Source organism: Rhinatrema bivittatum, chromosome 11 (genome assembly GCF_901001135.1).
Source record: "Rhinatrema bivittatum chromosome 11, aRhiBiv1.1, whole genome shotgun sequence".
Classification (NCBI taxonomy): Eukaryota; Metazoa; Chordata; class Amphibia; order Gymnophiona; family Rhinatrematidae; genus Rhinatrema; species Rhinatrema bivittatum.
Window position 1 is genome coordinate 95191329 of NC_042625.1, and position 22283 is coordinate 95213611.

A 22283-nucleotide genomic window follows, 5' to 3' on the forward strand; every position below is an offset into this window, starting at 1 on the left:
GCAGTCAGAGGTGGGAGCGTGCGACGTCCCCAGAGCCGGCAGTCTGCTTCCAGCGAGGAGTCCCAAGTGATGGTGGAAGGCGCTCTCAGGGTTCACTATATAATAATTAGTGTAGGTGCACACTGCTCATTTAAAACTCAACCCTGAAGCTAGGAAGAGGTAAGCGTCCCTTCTGCCCACAGAGATGGGGGGAAAGCTGTGTGAGCAGGGCCCAGGGAGGGGAGAAGAGGCTGACTGAGGACGTTCGAGGCTATCGGGAGGGTGCAAAGGGGCTGCCTAATCGCCACACTGGCCCCTGTGTTCCACCTCGAGAGCGGCAGTAAAATCTTGTCCAATTAATGGGCCCCCAAATCTCGTCTCACTCTGCTAATGTCAGAGAATAAGGTAAAATGAGATAATGAACTACTTATGTCCATATCTGCACAACTTACATATACGACCGAGAGCTGCTATCTTTAAGTTCCTTCTCTTAACTGTTACTTCTTGTACTCTGTTCATTCTTTTCACTTTTATTTGTTTTATTATGAATGTTTACAGACTGTAAACCGCCTAGATCTCTGCTTTTTTGTATAAGCGGTATACAAAAGTTTTGAAATAAAAATGTGCGTTACATTGCAGAGAATGCCCTGGATTGCCCTCAGATCTGATGGAGGGAGCACGTCTGTCACAGTACATGAGATCCCCCGCCCCCGATGGCATTGCTAGGGAGCACCAGAAATAACACTGCCTTCTGCTACGTCACCAAAAACAATTAGTTCATGTCAGCTGAACCAGGCAAACCGTGTCTTCCTTCAAGCAAACCCTGCAGCAATGGATTGAAGGTTTCGGCATCGACGGGCAGGGTGCCGTGACGTGCCCCTTTCATGGACTGAAGGTTTCGGCATCGACGGGCAGGGTGCCGTGGCGTGCCCCTTTCATGGACTGAAGGTTTCGGCATCGACGGGCAGGGTGCCGTGGCGTGCCCCTTTCATGGACTGAAGGTTTCGGCATCCACGGGCAGGGTGCCGTGACGTGCCCCTTTCATGGATTGAAGGTTTCGGCATCGACGGGCAGGGTGCCGTGATGTGCCCCTTTCAAATGCTGCTGGCCCATGGCCGTAAAGCAAGCAGAAGCAGGGTCCTCTTTGGCCTGCAGATTTGCAGCTTTTCAAAATCTGGTGGCCTAGGCAGTGGACTATACCTAATGTGCAGTGAAATAGCTGGGGATCCTGCCCATGGAGGCTACCTGGTTAAAAAAAAAAAGGTCCTTTACAGTTAACATAAGGCACATCTTTACTTTTGGCTGTCTCGCAGGGGGAGGGGTTGTTGGATCCGAGCACTAGCACTGCCCGAGGGGCTGGGCCGCTCCCCAGACCGTGAACTCGGCCTGGAGCACGTTGGAGTTTGCCTTCGTCTCCTGGAACGGCTGCTGTCCACCGACAAAGACGGAGAAGGAGCCCGGCTCCAGCAGCCACTGCTCTGTCCAGACTGCTCGCTGCTGGTTCGTCACCTGGAAACCCACTTTCACGGAGCGCCTGGCGGGGATGGGGAGGCGACGGGTGCCCACCAGCTGCCAGCGAGGGACCGGCACCGATGCCTGAGCCCAGCGGAGGTAGAGCTGCACGACCTGCGGGAGAAGCAAGGGCCACAAGCTGAGAGCGGGCACAGAGGCTGGAGTCCTCAGAGAATGGAAAGGTTACCGAGCGTCTTATTCTGTCTCACCCTCGCGGTAACGTACAAAACACTGACGCAACAAGTCTGTCTCGCCAATACCACCTTTCTGCTCCCATTTACCTCCTACTGAACAATACAGGACAGAACGTGCCTAGGGACTCTGCTTCTCGGACAGGGTTTCCCATGAGCCTTGCTCCTAAGCCCTGGGGTCTCTCGCATTTACTGCTAGTGCTCTGTGCCCAGAGCCAGCTTCACAGGGCGCGCCTGCAAGCCCCTTTCAGCCAGGCTCTCCTCCGGGCTAGGCCCAGGGACTCCTCTCCTCTTGTGCTCACCGCTCTCTCCCCTTACCTCCTCGCCATCTCTCTGGCCAGTGTTTTCCACCTCCACGGACACGGTGAGATTTCCGCAGATGGGCACCGAGGACTCCACTAGTCGGAGGTCGCTGTAGTGGAAGGTGGTGTAGGACAGCCCATAACCAAACGGGTACAGCGGCGCTTGGTTGCCATAGTAACGGTAAGTCCGACCCTCCATGCTGTAGTTTTTCATTGCGGGCACCTACAAGCAGTGCAGTGAGGAAGCCGTTAGTCTCCTGGCAGGGGGCACTTGGGTCATGACAGTAAGAGACATCGCATTTGCAGTCATGGAAAAGTCTCCCCACATTTGCCAGGCTGAATGCAGTCGCCTCCGGCAGCACATCCCCGCTCCCTGACACAAGAAGAACGTGGACCAGTAAATTCACCTGATGCATCCCTGCTGGCCAGGTGGCAGGAAGCCTGCCTGCTGGATCAGTCTTGTCCACATCAACCAGGGTTTTGACGATAGCCACGCCAGTGGCCTGTGCTGGGAAGAAGCATTCCAGGATGGCGCTCACACTCTCATTGGCCTTGGCCCATGAGATATCCAAGGGACCGGCGTTGAAGAGAAGCAGAATAACTGGGCGACCTGCAGCTGGGAGAAAGGAGAAAGAAGCGTGCTCGGCTAAGAGCAGAGAGCAGGCACGAAGGACGCACTGCAGGGGATGGATACTGACCCCTGTCTTCTCAGTAAGAGACAAGACTACAACAATAAGTGGGAACGTCTGCCTCAGCACTGAAGGCCGCACTTATAATACTGAAAAGGCGCACAGGTTTACCCCAGGCTCAGCCCTTGCCGGTGCTCTCTGGCCCCAGAGAGTGCACCGACAGCCTCCAGCTGACGTACCTGTGCTGACCACATCCTTCAGGAGGTCATCCTGATGCCCAGGTAGGGAGAGGTCCTGGCGATCATTTCCTTCAGCCTCTATGCTGGTTCCTGCAGAGAAGTGACTTTAACTAGGAATCTGTGTCCAGGCACAAACAGGTAACATGTCTCATTACATAATCTGTAGTGTGCCTAGCCTTGCCTCATATACTGAGCATACGGGTCACACACACCCTCCTAGCAGCCTCCCCATTCTGCAAATGTCCTGAGATCCATCAATCTATGGCCAGCCGGGGATATAGGAGCTGCAGCACTCTTTTCCAGCACTATCCTGTGGGGATTTGTTTCTGTGCATGTTTACATACTGCTGATTTAATATACACTAAAAACTTATTTTGATGGGGGCAGGGTAAACAGGAACTCTGCGGCCTCAGCCAACCTCAATGTTTTCCATACACACATCCTTAAGACTGCATGGAAAAGGGTTACCAGGCTATCGGATCCTTCCTGGCTCAGCCCAAAAGGACTCGGGCGGAACCTGGGAACGGCCGCACCACCCGGTGCGGAGCCAGCCAGGCCCTGGGTTTCATCACCTGTTCCAAGGCACACAATGATGATGTCAGCGGGCCGTACCACTGCCTTCACCTCAGAGGGGGAGTACTGGTCACACTTAGGATTGCTGCACCCTGCAGCGAAGCGGACTTCAGCCGGCAGTGTCTCCAGGCCCTTCCTAGACAGGGGAGAGAGAGAGAGAGATGGCTAAAAGCGTCCTGAAGCAAGAACAATCTTCAGTCCACTTCCAACTGTAAACACAAGCTTCCCTTGCTCCCGGGAGGAGCCGACTAATGTGTTTATTTTCAGATTTATCGACTGCCTCTCCGTAAACAGGCTACAAGGCAGTTTGGTGCATCTGTCCTAGGACTTAAATAGCTTCCAGTCCTTGGCCCTTTCACATCAAGTAAGGAAGTAAGGATCCATCGTCTAAGCACCACTTAGTGCAATTAGTGTGCGCCGTATTGATAAGATCTCGCAGGACACTGGGTCAGCTGCCGTGCTGACATCCACTGGCTTCAGCAGCGAGATATCGCTTATCCCGCACACTCAGTCACCGAGCAGCAGTCACACCTTCCTGAGGTTCGGGAGCCATGGCTGGTGCCCGTCAACACTGTGGCCCGACGTTACGGGAATGCTACGGGGGGGGCTTCTCTGTGCTGCGCCGGGTGGAGGGAGAAGGGTCCTTACCTGGGCGTGGACACGTACTGAGGATCGGGGACAGGCGAATAGTCGCCGAACAGCACCCCTGGATCATCGGCGAATGGGCCGACCACCTGCAGCGAGAGGAAGGGCGACACGTGGGGTCAGGCGCCGCCGTCCTGGAGGGCCCCGCAGCCCAGGCAGGGGGAGGCAGCCTCTTACCGCAATCTTCCTGCCGCGGATTCCCGCGAGGCTGAGGGGCAGAGCGCGCCGGAGGTTCTTCAGCAGGACGAAGCTCTGGGTGGCGGCGTCCAGGGAGAGGCTCCTGTGCTCCTGGCTCTGCACCAGGCTCTGGTCGAAGGTGCTGTAAGGGTTCATGTCTGGTGGGTCAAACTCCCCCAGGCGCATTCGTGTGTAGAACAGCGGGCTCACCCTCTCCTTCACCAACTGCAATTACAGACAAGCGTCACGGCCGAGAAGCAGGGTCCCGGGACTTACCTGACCTCCGTCTCACAAGCTGAGCGTCCTGCCAGGGTACGAAACATCAGAAAACCAAGCTTTCCACTCTTTACTGTTCTTCTCTGCCAGGCCACGGGCCTGGAACCGCGAGGGATTAAGGGGTTGGGGGCGTAGCCTCCCTATGCTGTAAGCGCATTTTCAGAAGGGCGGGAGGACTTGCATATCTTACCGCATTCTAGGGTGGACTTGGCACGCACATTTCCGCGTTTTACAAAACGGAGAACGTGGATGTACATTCAAACACGTACGCGTGCTTTTGCACCTCCTAATCAAGTCACGGAAATGAAACCGGACTTCTCTTCTTGGGTGGGGGGGTCTGGAGCAAGCTGTGAAGGAGTGGAGGGTGCGGGTGAACGGGTGTAGCTGTCAGCAAAGGACGCACACAAGTAACTATTTGTTATAAGTGAGATGCACGCAGTCAGACATCGAATCCGTGCCGCCACACAAACCGAGGGTTACCTTCTATGTAAATTTTGATAAAATATTTGCAGAAATTATTTGCACTGCTTGATTGCAAACCTGTATGTGCACGGACAGCTTTGGCATTTTATAAGCTGAGCTGCTCCGACTGCACTTTATAAAATCCAGGCCTAACCTTAGGCGCAGCTCCTTATGCGTGTATATGCGGAGTGGCGCACACAATTGAAAATTACCCTTGTTAAGAATTAAGTTGTATTATTTCTCTGTTAACCTCTACTTCCCTGGAACTCTTTTAAAGTTGCAGAGGCCACTACTGGCCATGACCCGGTACTTTTTTTTTTATTTTTTAAGAAAATTAACACTGCAGGTATGAATTAAATGTCCTACTGCCCGACATTTCCTCTCCATGCCTGTTTGCAATGTTGGAACAATTTATTCAACCCCTGGCACTGCAGTGACTGGGCTTCCCCTCTGCTTTACTTCTAGAGCAAAGCTGAGGAGATTCAGACAAAAAGAACCCCAGAGGCAGCCGTGTTCAGGGGCAGGTAGGGGGCAGAGGAAGGCCTGCCTATGAGAGGGGCAGGTAGGGGGGGCAGAGGAAGGCCTGCCTATGAGAGGGGCAGGTAGGGGGGGCAGAGGAAGGCCTGCCTATGAGAGGGGCAGGTAGGGGGCAGAGGAAGGTCTGCCTATGAGAGGGGCAGGTAGGGGGGGCAGAGGAAGGCCTGCCTATGAGAGGGGCAGGTAGGGGGGGCAGAGGAAGGCCTGCCTATGAGAGGGGCAGGTAGGGGGGGGCAGAGGAAGGCCTGCCTATGAGAGGGGCAGGTAGGGGGGGCAGAGGAAGGCCTGCCTATGAGAGGGGCAGGTAGGGGGGGCAGAGGAAGGCCTGCCTATGAGAGGGGCAGGTAGGGGGGGCAGAGGAAGGCCTGCCTATGAGAGGGGCAGGTAGGGGGCAGAGGAAGGTCTGCCTATGAGAGGGGCAGGTAGGGGGGGCAGAGGAAGGCCTGCCTATGAGAGGGGCAGGTAGGGGGGGCAGAGGAAGGCCTGCCTATGAGAGGGGCAGGTAGGGGGGGGCAGAGGAAGGCCTGCCTATGAGAGGGGCAGGTAGGGGGGGGCAGAGGAAGGTCTGCCTATGAGAGGGGCAGGTAGGGGCAATGACCACAGGAAACAGCTGCAGTCTGTTTAAAACCAGGACAGCCCTGAAAGATCATGCAAGGCGGAAATGAACCGATATGCTGAAATCTAAAACCCATGGCGTCCCGTGGAAACCCGCTGAGAATACATGAGGAGCTTCTGCATAGGCAGTGAGAGTCACTCAGGCACCCTTTTTCCATAACTTTACATGACAGCCGGAGCTGCCAAGCAGCAGCAGTTACCTGCAAACTGATGTTACCCTCTGCTACAGCTTCCTGGATTTTCATGAAGACGTTATCTGCCAGGCCGAAGGCCAGTTCAAGGTTACAGCCCGCAGAGACCGAGGCTGGATCAGGCGAAAAGAAGAAAGCAGAGTCAGTGCAGCTCAGGCGTGGCGTGCGCGTGGTCCCTTCCTGCCATACTAACCAACTGCTGTCTCCAGGAAGCTCCTGGTGAATCCGTGCTTCTCCATGATGAATTCCACGGCTCCCTCGTCACTCACAACGTAGCCTGGGAAGCCCCACTCTGTTCGCAGTATGTCTGTCAGCAACTTCTTGTTGGCACAGGCCGGAACGCCGTTCACCCTAAGAGACGCGTACAATTAGAATCCATGGCCGTCTCCAAGCCAAAGAGCTGGAAAATGTGGGTCAGTATCCCACAACTCCTCTGTCTATTAACGGAGGACAATACCCCACTATACCCATCTCTTACCGTGGCTGCATGACAACTCTGTGCCAGACGTTTGCTAGCCACGGTGACCACTGGTCATACCAGGGCAATACGGGCTTTTTCCAAGGCCAAATTCAACAAAAGCCAAGTATGCAGGAGCTACTCTCTAATTATGGCTCAAACACAACTATGCAAGGTGGTTAAACTATATGCCCAAGAAACCAATGACAAAGTTGTTCCTGAATGGAAGTCCATAGCAGCCAGTACTGCCACCAAATCACTGTCTCTTGTGCCACAATGTCCCCACCACTGCCACCAAATCACTGTCTCTTGTGCCACAGTGTCCCCACCACTGCCACCAAATCACTGTCTCTTGTCCCACACTGTCCCCACCACTGCCACCAAATCACTCTCTTGTGCCACAGTGTCCCCACCAAATCAGTCTCTTGTGCCAGTGTCCCCACCACTGCCACCAAATCAGTCTCTTGTGCCAGTGTCCCCACCACTGCCTCCAAATCACTCTCTTGTGCCACAGTGTCCCCACCAAATCACTGTCTCTTGTGCCAGTGTCCCCACCACTGCCACCAAATCAGTCTCTTGTGCCAGTGTCCCCACCAAATCACTGTCTCTTGTGCCACAGTGTCCCCACCACTGCCTCCAAATCACTCTCTTGTGCCACAGTGTCCCCACCAAATCACTGTCTCTTGTGCCAGTGTTCCCACCACTGCCACCAAATCAGTGTCTTGTGCCACAGTATCCCCACCAAATCAGTCTCTTGTGCCAGTGTCCCCACCACTGCCACCAATCCATGGGCTTCTGTTCTTAGCTTAGGATTCACTGCAGGCACAGCTCACCTGTTGTAGCTGCACATGATGCTATAGGTTCCAGCTTAGGAGTCACTGCAGGCACGGCTCACCTGTTGTAGCTGCACATGATGCTATAGGTTCCAGCTTGGACGCAGGCCTGGAACTGTGGAAGGAAGGTCATTCTCCAATCTCTCTCTTCGACCTGCAAGCACAGGGACAGCAGGTATTCACACAGCAAGCACTCGGAGGTTTAGTGCACATTTTCACCGTTTGTCACCTTCTTAGGGATTGAGCAGTTATTAATGGTAGTAATCTACTCCAGGTCTTCAAAAGATACAACAGGTAGTTTTATGGACCATGCTGATTTGACTTTAGCTGAAAATCTGTAGTTGAGAATCATTTTATTCACATTAAGCATCCCTAATTACAAATGAGGAATATAAGGAAAGTGCATTCTTATAACTATGAGAGGTCAGGGAGCTCCAGCAGGGCATCGAGTAATTAATCCTAAAACGGAAGGTGCATGGCTTAACCTGTCCCGATCTCCCTGTCCTCTGGGGTGGCTGAAAGTCTCACCCTGGCATCAAAGCTGAACCTGGACACGGGGATGTTTTCAGGACCACCATGAACATCAAAATGTTTGCAGCCAGCACTTGCTTTGAGGTATCGAGGATGATCTCCCTGCAGCCCCTTTACAAAAGCTGCAGAAAGGACTCCACTCAGGAAAGGATCCTCACCATAGGTCTCCTTAGAAAGAAAAGAGAGAGGATGCCGTGAGCAGTCTGGATATGCAGAAGGTACCTGCAAGTTGTAGGATCTGTAAACGCTACCTGGTTTCTCCCCCAGAGCGGGTGCCTCATAATGTTTATCACAGGGCTGAAGCAGCTCAGTCCAGTGTGGTCATCATAGTTGCCAACGGACATGAAATAGTTGTGCTTCGCTCTGACCTCTGTTGCTGTGGCATTGGCAACACGGTAGATCAGGTCAGTGCTGCGAGAGGGAGAGAGAAAGACTGAACAACTGGGACAAGACACAACCCAAAGGAGAGACCGAATGGCTGCTTGACTAACACAGGGACACCTGGTTACACAGGGCCAGGAGCCCATGACACACAATTCTTCTATTTCTAATGCTGGTCATTTCCTGCTATTAAACTCAAGATACTATCAACTAAAGAAAATCAGCAGAAGAAACATTCTGACTGTGTCTTTTGACTGCAGTGATGCCTGCTAAGGTTTCTCGTATCCTCGGGGGCACCAGGATTTCTTTTATGAGAAATGCATCTGCAGAGCTCTGATCAACTGGTGGACCCATGTCATGAACTCACAAAGTGCTCCTCAGATCCACTGCCAGCGCTCCCGCCAACCTTGTATTTCTAGAAATGTTCAGGAACCTCTTTACTACCACTAATCACCACTTCTGCGGCACTGCTTAACCTACACAGCACTGTACAGAAACGTTCCAGATAGTCTCTTCTCAGCATGGCTTACAATCTAATCAGGACACAGCTCCTTTGCTGGGTGAGAGTCATCCGAGGAGCAGAAAACTGCTCTAGCCTACAGATCATTCTGCCAGGCCAACACCCCCATTGAGGCAAGCAAACAGAGGATACCTGAAGGAAGCTGCCAACCCAAGAGCCTGCGGGAATGAAGTTGCCCATCCTGGAGCCTCTACATCGCCCCTGAGACACTCCGTGTTCCAGGAGTAGGGTTTTATTCCAAGCCGCTCAATGGGCGGGGCAGGACCATTCTTCCGTGCACCTCCTCTGGCCATCTGTAAATTTAATAAGGTTTCTCATGACTCTTATCAGTGCCTGTACAAAATGGCGGTTTAGAAACCATTGCGTAGCACTTTTTGTGATACAACGCAACTAGGTTATTTCACACTACAAGGGACAGACGTTTATTTCTTTCCTAACGATCAGATGAACTTGTAGCAGTGTCCTTTTTTTAAACAGATGTACGATTCTATGATCCCTATGAAGAGTCTTTGCTAAGTTAAGTCAGCTTTGATACCTGTGACTTTGAAAAGCTGCTTCCTTGCTTTTTGTGGTTAGACTGTTCCCAAAATTTGCAAAATTAGAAAGCTACAAAATTACAACCCATATAATCAGCAGTGAAGGAAAAGGCAGAGAGAAGTAAACAGATTCAATAAAATATTACATTTCATTTGAAGCAGAAGGCACAATGGTCTTCAGTGGCCGATGCAGAGATTCATCGCCTGAGAAGAGAACAAGTGATGACCATATGGCTTATTTTGTGTGTTTTATTAATTTGAGCTTTGCTTACCTGAAGTACCATTTCTTCCAGGGTCAGTCTGTTAACCAGATCATTAACTCTATCATGCCAGGGTAGCGAGGGGTCCATGAATGGGTATTCCTGCTCAGAGGACACCATTGTGCTCAGAAAGAGAAAAGTCACCACAAGCTCCTGGAAATGCATTCTGGAGCCTTCAGACTGCGATGGGCCGGCGTGAACTTCAGAGTCACTCAATACCAGCCTGGGCGAGCAAAGGAGCCCGGCTTTCTGCAGACCAATCCTTGAGCAGAACTGGAGCAAAGTCCCAGAGGGGTCACGAGCTCACAGTCGTGGGTAATATTCAGAATCCTGAATTAATAAAATAATCCATTTGTTATCTCTGTTGCTATGTACTTGTCTCCTAATTCCCATTCTCCCCTCCCTAGACCACGACATCCCCCTGCAAAGCCTCCTTTTCCTATAGATATTTCAGGTGCTAATATGAGCGCAGAACTAAAATATCCTGTTCTACTTACTGAGCCATTCAGCAGATGAGTGAATGATTTACTTTTAATACATTATTTTATCCAATTGTACACCACTTCAAATGGATGAATTAATCCAGAGGTGGTACAGAAATGTTTTAAGTTACATGACAGGTTTTTTAACTTGTTTTTAAGGTACTTGAATTATGAAAGTTGATGAGAGATAGGTGAATGGTGAGCAGCCAAGGTTGAAGCTTTGATGAGTGGTGCTACTGCTCTGAGTGCTAATTCAGCACCTTTGTGTGTAACCTAAATATTCAACCCACTCTTTTCACCTGTGCCTCCTGCTCCTTTGGCCACTATCAGTCTAATCCAGTCTTGAATTGGTGGATTGGAAACAAAAGCTTATGGGTGAGAGCACCAGAATTTTCCACTCATCAAGGCCAGGCTGGGCCAGTTCCTGGGATTTTTCTGAACTTCTGCTATATAGTGCAGCATTTTTTATTAAGGAGCACTTTTATAGTATATTGTGAACTTCTGTATAACCCCAGCTCTTTCTTCTAATGTACAGATAAAATTGCATGGAACGCATTAGGGATGCTCGCAGATTGAATGCTAGTTGAAAAAAAAAGCAAAAACAGATTTTGTTCATTTATTGGGGCATTGGTGCCATCTCGTGGTACTTTGGAGATACTACCTGCCACCCTCTCTATCAATCAGGCCGATACAGTACAGTGCGCTCTGAAGCGGCTCACTGGTAACCCACGATTGGACGCGTGTTTTCGACGTGCTAGCGTTACCCCTTATTCAGTAAGGGGTCGAAAACGCGCGTCCAACCCCTCCCCCGAACCTAATAGCGCCCACAACATGCAAATGCATGTTGATGACCCCATTAGGTATTCCCCGCACGATTCAGAAAGGAAAATGTGCAGCCAAGCCGCACATTTTACTTTCAGAAATTAGCGCCTACCCAAAGGTAGGCGCTAATTTCTCCAGGCACCGGGAAAGTGCACAGAAAAGTAGTAAAAACTGCTTTTCTGTGCACCCTCTGACTTAATATCATGGTGATATTAAGTCAGAGGTCCCGAAAGTTACAAAAAGTAAAAAAAAAAAATAAATTTGAAGTCGGCCCACGGCTTGAAAACCGGACGCTCAATTTTAAAGGCGTCTGGTTTCCGAGCCTGTGGGTATCAGCGGGTTTGAGAACAGGCGCCAGCAAAATTGAACATCTGCTGACAGCTGCCGCTCCTGTCCAAAAAGAGGCGCTAGGAACACGCTAGTGTCCCTAGCGCCTCTTTTTACCGCCGACCCTAATTTGAATACTGAATCGCACGCACAGGAGAGTGGCCTGTGTGTGCGCGCCAGGAGAGCGGGCATTCGCCTGCTCTCCAGCGGACTTTACTGTATCGTCCCGAATGACAGGGACCCAGTACAATGCTTTACTGTAGCGGCCATGGGGGATACCGAGCAGATACAAACAGGAGGAAAACGAAAGCAAGCTAAAGTTGTGATCGAGGTGCTAGGTTCCAGTTCTGAGGGCCCAGCACTTTACACTTATTCCACACACAGGCAGCAGACTCCTTTTATTCCAAACGCAGCTCTTTATTCTCCTTATTTGCTCAATTACTGAAAGACATCTAACGCTGGCTACCTCCTGCCTGCCCTCTCCAGCCTTCTGCTCTCCCCTGAAGCACAGGCCATACCAAGGTCCACCGAGCCCAGCATCCCGTCTCTGACGGTGTCCAGTCTCGGTCACAAGCACCCAGCAGATCTAATTCCTGTCCCAGGGATAACCGTGGCTTTCTTTAGTCTCCCTTTCTAACAATGCGTTATGGACTTCTCCAGGAACTTGCCCAACCACTTTTAAGCCTCGCTATGCCAGTGGCCCTGACCACGTCAACAGATTCCACAGCTCGGCCGGGGGTCACTCTGCCTGTCCTGGCAGCAAAGGTCTCGCCAAAGGGCACTGCACAGGGTACCCGGCGGGGGGCAGTGGTAGTGGTGGTGCCCTGTGCAGGAAGTATTGCAAAACAAAATCACTTCTACCTGCCTGCTCCAAGCTTCGCTTACGCCCCCTTAAAAAGAAGCGCAAAGGATTAAAAAAAATAATAACAAGACGCTGAATGCTGAGCTGCAGGAAAGCGGAAAAGACCTCCAGCACCTAGGAAGGGCTTCTCTCCGAGCGCATTGCTGACGCGTTCGCCTCCCGCACGCTTCCCCTCTGGCTGCACAGCTTCCGGTTCTGCTCGAGCTTGGGCCAATCAGAAGAGCACTGACAGCCGGGGATGCTGGGAGCTGTAGTTTTGTTTTGTTTTGTGCTTGTAGATTGAAAGTATTGGAAAACAGGTGTGCCTGGAAAATAACTCGATTTGTTTGTTTGGGTTTTTTTGGTTCATTTTCTATTTATTTTATTTCATTTTTTTTCTGAAAAGTACAGCGTTTAGCACGTGCTAGATTTTTACAATGCGAATACTTTAGAAAATGTTGTGAGCAGCCGCTGCTGGAAAGTCAGAAATGCTATTTTGCCTGACCTCGTGGCCCGCCGAGTGTGTGCTTTTCTTGCCCGCAAGCAGGATGGCCACTGTTCCCAGCCAGCCGAGTCTCTGCTCCTCTCTGCCATGAGTGGGATGAGCTCCACTCGCAGCCCCACGTGGCTGCTCTTCAGCACCTCCCTAATGGTTGGCGCCCTAGGCGACTGCCTAGGGCGCCTAATGGGATGCACCGGCCCTGAAAATGACACGCAATGATGTATTCCCCCCCCCCACACACACACACACACACATACACATCACCTCCCCCCTCCCGTGACTTGCAGAGCTGTGAGCATCTGAATTCTCTGGTGAGGGAGATAGCAGGGAGGGTACATTGTGTAGCAGCATGAGTCAGACCAGCTTTGCTTTGGCTGTAATTAGCTTGTTCAGATAAGAAGGTCCAAGTTATCCTTGAAACAAAATTGAAATCCCAAATATACACCTCATGATAAATGTTGGGACTGATTCACACTGCTCCAAATCTGAACATGTTATTTGAGCTCGCATTAAGGATTAAGGGACTCAAGGTCCTCGGAAAAGTCCTGCGCTCTCAGCATCTGCTGCTTCACATCCAAGAGCTTTATTGATGTACACACATTTTGCAATTCGTCATTTGAAAAGTATGGATGTCTTGGTCTCTTATGCTAAAGGGCCCAGTAACAGTAGGAGAAATTAGAGAGGCGTTGAAAAGTTATTTTTTGCCCTTCATGTTGTATAATAGTGGGATACACCTGGGAAAGCATTCCAGATCGCCAGAGTTTAGGGCTGGTGATGCTAAATCACTCTGTCCCGTCTGAGGGCAAAGCTCATAGCTTCTTGGTGTAATAATAAATATCTCACAAGCTTCTCAGGCTTCCTTTCGCCATGTGAACACCAGAGGGCAGATGGAACATTTGATACGAAATGAGCCTGGGATCTGGAACTCCTGTCTCCCAGTCATATGAAGGGCGCCTTGGGGCTTTGGCACCTCTGCTCCAGCTCTAGAAATGAGCCGGGATCTGGAACGCCTGTCTCCTAGTCATATGAAGGGTGCCTTGGGGCTTTGGCACCTCTGCTCCAGCTGTAGACATGAGCCGGGATCTGGAACTCCTGTCTCCCAGTCATATGAAGGGCGCCTTGGGGCTTTGGCACCTCTGCTCCAGCTGTAGAAATGAGCTGGGATCTGGAACGCCTCTCTCCCAGTCATATGAAGGGCGCCTTGGGGCTTTGGCACCTCTGCTCCAGCTGTAGAAATGAGTCTGGGATCTGGAACGCCTGTCTCCCAGTCATATGAAGGGCGCCTTGGGGCTTTGGCACCTCTGCTCCAGCTGTAGAAATGAGCTGGGATCTGGAACGCCTGTCTCCCAGTCATATGAAGGGCGCCTTGGGGCTTTGGCACCTCTGCTCCAGCTGTAGAAATGAGCTGGGATCTGGAACGCCTGTCTCCCAGTCATATGAAGGGCGCCTTGGGGCTTTGGCACCTCTGCTCCAGCTGTAGAAATGAGCTGGGATCTGGAACGCCTGTCTCCCAGTCATATGAAGGGCGCCTTGGGGCTTTGGCACCTCTGCTCCAGCTGTAGAAATGAGCTGGGATCTGGAACGCCTGTCTCCCAGTCATATGAAGGGCGCCTTGGGGCTTTGGCACCTCTGCTCCAGCTCTAGAAATGAGCTGGGATCTGGAACGCCTGTCTCCCAGTAATATGAAGGGCGCCTTGGGGCTTTGGCACCTCTGCTCCAGCTGTAGAAATGAGTCTGGGATCTGGAACGCCTGTTTCCCAGTCATATGAAGGGCGCCTTGGGGCTTTGGCACCTCTGCTCCAGCTGTAGAAATGAGCTGGGATCTGGAACGCCTGTCTCCCAGTCATATGAAGGGCGCCTTGGGGCTTTGGCACCTCTGCTCCAGCTGTAGAAATGAGCTGGGATCTGGAACGCCTGTCTCCCAGTCATATGAAGGGTGCCTTGGGGCTTTGGCACCTCTGCTCCAGCTGTAGAAATGAGCCGGGATCTGGAACGCCTGTCTCCCAGTCATATGAAGGGCGCCTTGGGGCTTTGGCACCTCTGCTCCAGCTGTAGACATGAGCTGGGATCTGGAACGCCTGTCTCCCAGTCATATGAAGGGCGCCTTGGGGCTTTGGCACCTCTGCTCCAGCTGTAGACATGAGTCTGGGATCTGGAACGCCTGTCTCCCAGTCATATGAAGGGCGCCTTGGGGCTTTGGCACCTCTGCTCCAGCTGTAGACATGAGTCTGGGATCTGGAATGCCTGTCTCCCAGTCATATGAAGGGCGCCTTGGGGCTTTGGCACCTCTGCTCCAGCTGTAGAAATGAGTCTGGGATCTGGAACGCCTCTCTCCCAGTCTTCATGTTGTATAATAGTGGGATACACCTGGGAAAGCATTCCAGATCGCCAGAGTTTAGGGCTGGTGATGCTAAATCACTCTGTCCCGTCTGAGGGCAAAGCTCATAGCTTCTTGGTGTAATAATAAATATCTCACAAGCTTCTCAGGCTTCCTTTCGCCATGTGAACACCAGAGGGCAGATGGAACATTTGATACGAAATGAGCCTGGGATCTGGAACTCCTGTCTCCCAGTCATATGAAGGGCGCCTTGGGGCTTTGGCACCTCTGCTCCAGCTCTAGAAATGAGCCGGGATCTGGAACGCCTGTCTCCTAGTCATATGAAGGGTGCCTTGGGGCTTTGGCACCTCTGCTCCAGCTGTAGACATGAGCCGGGATCTGGAACTCCTGTCTCCCAGTCATATGAAGGGCGCCTTGGGGCTTTGGCACCTCTGCTCCAGCTGTAGAAATGAGCTGGGATCTGGAACGCCTCTCTCCCAGTCATATGAAGGGCGCCTTGGGGCTTTGGCACCTCTGCTCCAGCTGTAGAAATGAGTCTGGGATCTGGAACGCCTGTCTCCCAGTCATATGAAGGGCGCCTTGGGGCTTTGGCACCTCTGCTCCAGCTGTAGAAATGAGCTGGGATCTGGAACGCCTGTCTCCCAGTCATATGAAGGGCGCCTTGGGGCTTTGGCACCTCTGCTCCAGCTGTAGAAATGAGCTGGGATCTGGAACGCCTGTCTCCCAGTCATATGAAGGGCGCCTTGGGGCTTTGGCACCTCTGCTCCAGCTGTAGAAATGAGCTGGGATCTGGAACGCCTGTCTCCCAGTCATATGAAGGGCGCCTTGGGGCTTTGGCACCTCTGCTCCAGCTGTAGAAATGAGCTGGGATCTGGAACGCCTGTCTCCCAGTCATATGAAGGGCGCCTTGGGGCTTTGGCACCTCTGCTCCAGCTCTAGAAATGAGCTGGGATCTGGAACGCCTGTCTCCCAGTAATATGAAGGGCGCCTTGGGGCTTTGGCACCTCTGCTCCAGCTGTAGAAATGAGTCTGGGATCTGGAACGCCTGTTTCCCAGTCATATGAAGGGCGCCTTGGGGCTTTGGCACCTCTGCTCCAGCTGTAGAAATGAGCTGGGATCTGGAACGCCTGTCTCCCAGTCATATGAAGGGCGCCTTGGGGCTTTGGCACCTCTGCTCCAGCTGTAGAAATGAGCTGGGATCTGGAACGCCTGTCTCCCAGTCATATGAAGGGTGCCTTGGGGCTTTGGCACCTCTGCTCCAGCTGTAGAAATGAGCCGGGATCTGGAACGCCTGTCTCCCAGTCATATGAAGGGCGCCTTGGGGCTTTGGCACCTCTGCTCCAGCTGTAGACATGAGCTGGGATCTGGAACGCCTGTCTCCCAGTCATATGAAGGGCGCCTTGGGGCTTTGGCACCTCTGCTCCAGCTGTAGACATGAGTCTGGGATCTGGAACGCCTGTCTCCCAGTCATATGAAGGGCGCCTTGGGGCTTTGGCACCTCTGCTCCAGCTGTAGACATGAGTCTGGGATCTGGAATGCCTGTCTCCCAGTCATATGAAGGGCGCCTTGGGGCTTTGGCACCTCTGCTCCAGCTGTAGAAATGAGTCTGGGATCTGGAACGCCTCTCTCCCAGTCATATAAAGGGCGCCTTGGGGCTTTGGCACCTCTGCTCCAGCTGTAGAAATGAGTCTGGGATCTGGAACGCCTGTCTCCCAGTCATATGAAGGGCGCCTTGGGGCTTTGGCACCTCTGCTCCAGCTGTAGAAATGAGTCTGGGATCTGGAACGCCTGTCTCCCAGTCATATGAAGGGCGCCTTGGGGCTTTGGCACCTCTGCTCCAGCTCTAGAAATGAGCTGGGATCTGGAATGCCTGTCTCCCAGTCATATGAAGGGTGCCTTGGGGCTTTGGCACCTCTGCTCCAGCTGTAGACATGAGCTGGGATCTGGAATGCCTGTCTCCCAGTCATATGAAGGGTGCCTTGGGGCTTTGGCACCTCTGCTCCAGCTCTAGAAATGAGCTGGGATCTGGAATGCCTGTCTCCCAGTCATATAAAGGGCGCCTTGGGGCTTTGGCACCTCTGCTCCAGCTGTAGAAATGAGTCTGGGATCTGGAACGCCTGTCTCCCAGTCATATGAAGGGCGCCTTGGGGCTTTGGCACCTCTGCTCCAGCTCTAGAAATGAGCTGGGATCTGGAATGCCTGTCTCCCAGTCATATGAAGGGTGCCTTGGGGCTTTGGCACCTCTGCTCCAGCTGTAGACATGAGCTGGGATCTGGAATGCCTGTCTCCCAGTCATATGAAGGGTGCCTTGGGGCTTTGGCACCTCTGCTCCAGCTCTAGAAATGAGCCGGGATCTGGAACGCCTGTCTCCTAGTCATATGAAGGGTGCCTTGGGGCTTTGGCACCTCTGCTCCAGCTCTAGAAATGAGCCGGGATCTGGAACGCCTGTCTCCCAGTCATATGAAGGGTGCCTTGGGGCTTTGGCACCTCTGCTCCAGCTGTAGAAATGAGCTGGGATCTGGAACGCCTGTCTCCTAGTCATACGAAGGGCGCCTTGGGGCTTTGGCACCTCTGCTCCAGCTGTAGAAATGAGTCTGGGATCTGGAACGCCTCTCTCCCAGTCATATAAAGGGCGCCTTGGGGCTTTGGCACCTCTGCTCCAGCTGTAGACATGAGCTGGGATCTGGAACGCCTGTCTCCCAGTCATATGAAGGGCGCCTTGGGGCTTTGGCACCTCTGCTCCAGCTCTAGAAATGAGCTGGGATCTGGAATGCCTGTCTCCCAGTCATATGAAGGGTGCCTTGGGGCTTTGGCACCTCTGCTCCAGCTGTAGACATGAGCTGGGATCTGGAATGCCTGTCTCCCAGTCATATGAAGGGTGCCTTGGGGCTTTGGCACCTCTGCTCCAGCTCTAGAAATGAGCCGGGATCTGGAACGCCTGTCTCCTAGTCATATGAAGGGCGCCTTGGGGCTTTGGCACCTCTGCTCCAGCTCTAGAAATGAGCTGGGATCTGGAATGCCTGTCTCCCAGTCATATGAAAGGCGCCTTGGGGCTTTGGCACCTCTGCTCCAGCTCTAGAAATGAGTCTGGGATCTGGAACGCCTGTCTCCCAGTCATATGAAGGGTGCCTTGGGGCTTTGGCACCTCTGCTCCAGCTCTAGAAATGAGCTGGGATCTGGAATGCCTGTCTCCCAGTCATATGAAGGGTGCCTTGGAGCTTTGGCACCTCTGCTCCAGCTCTAGAAATGAGTCTGGGATCTGGAACGCCTGTCTCCTAGTCATATGAAGGGTGCCTTGGGGCTTTGGCACCTCTGCTCCAGCTCTAGAAATGAGCCGGGATCTGGAACGCCTGTCTCCCAGTCATATGAAGGGTGCCTTGGGGCTTTGGCACCTCTGCTCCAGCTCTAGAAATGAGCCGGGATCTGGAACGCCTGTCTCCTAGTCATATGAAGGGCGCCTTGGGGCTTTGGCACCTCTGCTCCAGCTCTAGAAATGAGCTGGGATCTGGAATGCCTGTCTCCCAGTCATATGAAGGGTGCCTTGGGGCTTTGGCACCTCTGCTCCAGCTGTAGAAATGAGCTGGGATCTGGAACGCCTGTCTCCTAGTCATATGAAGGGTGCCTTGGGGCTTTGGCACCTCTGCTCCAGCTCTAGAAATGAGCCGGGATCTGGAACGCCTGTCTCCCAGTCATATGAAGGGCACCTTGGGGCTTTGGCACCTCTGCTCCAGCTGTAGAAATCATGTTACTAATGCTGACACTGGTCCTCACCACACTGTTGGCCTTCCTATAGTTTCTTTGAGCCAGGATGAAGTCATACCCCTGCAGGTTTTGGTACAGCTCCGTAGTGGTCCATTCCCCCCTTGCAAGTGTACCACTGCTATTTTGGGGGTCTAACTGCTGCTCTGTGCAGATTATCCCAATGCATTTCATTTCCAACCTGGATCCCACTGCAGATGCCCAGATTTATTTATTTATTCAAAATGTCTTATATGTCACTTATTATAGCCCAAAGCAGCATACGGAGTAAGCCATTCACAAAGAAATATAGACAAACACAAATGACTACAACACATCAAATAAGCAAAAATAAAATAAAAAACATGGAATAAAATAATCAGCGCAGCCAGATGTGTCATGCTGTGCAATCCAGTCTCTCTCTTTGCTCCAGAGCTGGGATGGTAGCTGATTCCCTTCCATGCTGAATTGCTTTAACCCTTTATTGCCCAGCAATCTGTTGTCAGCTTAGCCACGCTTCCATGGAGCTCTCAGAACCACTGAGGTAGCAAAGTGTTTAAAAAAGAAATGCTGATTTTTGCTTTGCCTGATTTTCAGAGATTCATAAACTACCTTGAACTTTTTTTGTAATATCAAACGACATCGTTTTTAAAGTGTCTTTTCATTTGCTTTACCTAGAGGTGTTATTTCTAATGAGTAAAGCACAGAACTAGGCATCATAGTGGATAACACATTGAAATCGTCAGTTCAGTGTGCTGCGGGAGTCAAAAAAGCAAACAGAATGTTGGGAATTATTAGAAAGGGAATGGTGAATAAAACAGAAAATGTCATAATGCCTCTGTATCGTTCCATGGTGAGACCGCACCTTGAATACTGTGTACAATTTTGGTCGCCGCATCTCAAAAAAGATATAATTGCGATGGAGAAGGTACAGAGAAGGGCTACCAAAATGATAAAGGGAATGGAACAGCTCCCCAATGAGGAAAGACTAAAGAGGTTAGGATTTTTGAGCTTGGAGAAGAGACGGCTGAGGCGGGATATGATAGAGGTCTTTAAGATCATGAGAGGTCTAGAACGGGTAGATGTGAATCGGTTATTTACTCTTTCAGATAATAGAAAGACTAGGGGGCACTCCATGAAGTTAGCATGGGGCACATTTAAAACTAATCAGAGAAAGTTCTTTTTCACTCAACGCACAATTAAACTCTGGAATTTGTTGCCAGAGGATGTGGTTAGTGCAGTTAGTATAGCTGTGTTTAAAAAAGGATTGGATAAGTTCTTGGAGGAGAAGTCCATTACCTGCTATTAATTAAGTTGACTTAGAAAATAGCCACTGCTATTACTAGCAATAGTAACTTGGAATATACTTAGTTTTTGGGTACTTGCCAGGTTCTTAGTTTTTGGATACTTGCCAGGTTCTTATGGCCTGGATTGGCCACTGTTGGAAACAGGATGCTGGGCTTGATGGACCCTTGGTCTGACCCAGTATGGCATGTTCTTATGTTCTTATGTTCTTATGAACTGGATAGGCACCCCTCCTTCATACCCCAGGTACCATTTTCACCATTCACTGTGTAACCTTGAGGAAATCACATCCCCTCCCCCTGTTCAAGATTAGAACCTTGTGGGTTAACCTAGAAAAGCGCTGAATCCTGTCGGTACTGAAGATGCTTTACTAATCACAAGTAATTTATGTAAATATATAGTATTGGAAGTATTATATTTTTGCCACATGAACAGCAAGCAGCGGAAGCAGTTAATGGAAAGAGAAGGGATTATTTCATGATGTCACACACCGATATGTGGAAGGACCCTGTTCTTGGAAAGTAAGGCCAGTGGGATGGCTCGGTGGCCATGCAAGGAAACCCACAGCCATCAGCCAGAGATACACTGGTGGGTGGGATTCAGGGTGCAGTGGCCCCCTACCAAGGACTGCATCTGGAACATTCTTGGTGTGGGAGTCCTCCTTAGCTGGGGCAGGTTCTGATTAAGCTCAAAACCCAGAGGAGCAGGAGAAGGACAGCTTCCCTTAAAGGCCCTGATTAAAAGCAGCCCTGGGATATAATTATTGCTTGAAAAGAAAGACGCTCTCCCTGGAGCCGAGTGCAGGTTCACTTTGTGCAGATAAAGGAAAGTGCGTTTCCTGTTCATGGTTTAAAGCGCGCCAGCTGGACATCGAGAGCAGGCCCCCACATCTCTCAGGCTGAGTTTAGGACTTTTATAGGACATGGTAATGAGGAGCCATCACTTCATGTGGGGCTCTGCATACCAGAGTAAAAGCCCTAGCAGCACCACATGGACTACAAGTATAGCTTTAATGAATAATACATTTCCTGAATATTAATCCAGTCTCTGCATGATTCTTCACATCATAATGGCCCTAAGCTCAATGCAAACATAGGTTCTTCCTGGAAAATGTAGAAATCCTTCAGGAGGTACGAGCAGATGTAAGCCTTTAATGCGGCTGCTTTTGAATGGGAATTACTGTTTTATCTTCTCACCGGGCTGACATCATGTAACTGATTTACCCTGGTTAATAGAAGCCTCCACTCACTGAGGTTTTGGGGTTTGTGAGATATGTGTACAAAGATGAAGGTCTTCTAATGTCTGGAGTGCTGGCAGTGGTGGCACAGACAGCAGTGAGTGTGAAGTAAGTGTGAAACAAAGCTCAGGAATGCAAATGTCTGGAAAAACTGGCAGTGTGACTGGGCTGAATTATTACCATGGAGGTAGCAGCTAGGCTCCTTTCCAAAATAAACCAGATAGGATAATTTGGTTGACGTGCTTATTTATTTTAAAAGATTTTTCTAGCCTGCATAAGCCCAAGTTCTTGTTTGATTTGATAAGGGACTTTGGTTTGTAGAGGACTCAAGGCTGATTAGGATATCAACACATAGGGGGCAGATTCTGTGCTGAAGAGAACAGATATTATTTTATAGCCCTTCCTGGCTTAGTCAAATTACCAATCAATCCCTTAAAAAACGATTATGGTGTAGGACCTATAGCATTCTTATTGCAGACTGACCCTTAATTATATAATTAAAAGGAATCTCATAAACTTCTACCTGGGCATTTAACTACCTGTGACAATTACATTTTTTAAAATTAAATTATCACAAAGAGGACATTGCAGCAATGCCATAGTAGGAGTGTCAGTTTAGCTATGTAATAATTGCACACAGCCCTTTTACATTATGTGCAGTGTCTAGCTGTAACCCTCCTGAATATTACACTTTTGCTCATAATTGTTTACAGGACCTCCATTTAGATGAGCGAAATGGACCATGTTTCTTGCACATAGTTAAAAAAAAGTACTTTTTTTCTTAGAGGATGGTGGAACATTGTATCACACTTTGAACATCAGATGTAAAGGTGTGTGGTCAAATA

The 22283-nt window shown here is 50.9% G+C and overlaps 1 protein-coding gene across 2 annotated transcripts; it reads right to left on the reverse strand.

Annotated features, from left to right (window-relative positions):
- Positions 1 to 489: 489 nt before the first annotated feature.
- On the reverse strand, positions 490 to 12559 carry LOC115072957 (probable beta-D-xylosidase 5). Of its 2 annotated transcripts, none has more exons than XM_029570999.1 (15): positions 12454 to 12559; positions 9859 to 10176; positions 9183 to 9343; positions 8401 to 8560; positions 8147 to 8317; positions 7681 to 7772; positions 6522 to 6679; positions 6338 to 6441; positions 4248 to 4472; positions 4074 to 4159; positions 3425 to 3561; positions 2853 to 2942; positions 2392 to 2600; positions 2001 to 2207; positions 490 to 1605 (listed from the first exon to the last, which is right to left on the reverse strand). In XM_029570999.1, the coding sequence occupies exons 2-15, from the start codon at positions 10009 to 10011 to the stop codon at positions 1318 to 1320; spliced, it is 2241 nt and encodes a 746-aa protein (XP_029426859.1). In that variant the 5' UTR covers positions 10012 to 10176; positions 12454 to 12559; the 3' UTR covers positions 490 to 1317. The 2 variants fall into 2 exon arrangements, with proteins under 2 accessions (XP_029426859.1, XP_029426858.1); XM_029570998.1 differs by having other exon boundaries at positions 12339 to 12510.
- Positions 12560 to 22283: the final 9724 nt, after the last annotated feature.

Excerpts from the sequence above, each read along its gene's own strand:
- LOC115072957 (XM_029570999.1), bottom strand. The coding sequence starts at position 10,011 with ATGCATTTCCAGGAGCTTGTGGTGACTTTTCTCTTTCTGAGCACAATG. Across the intron at positions 7,773-8,146 it reads GGTTCAGCTTTGATGCCAGG|GTCGAAGAGAGAGATTGGAG; the intron begins GTGAGACTTTCA and ends CTGTGCTTGCAG. Across the intron at positions 6,680-7,680 it reads ATCATGTGCAGCTACAACAG|GGTGAACGGCGTTCCGGCCT; the intron begins GTGAGCCGTGCC and ends CGCGTCTCTTAG.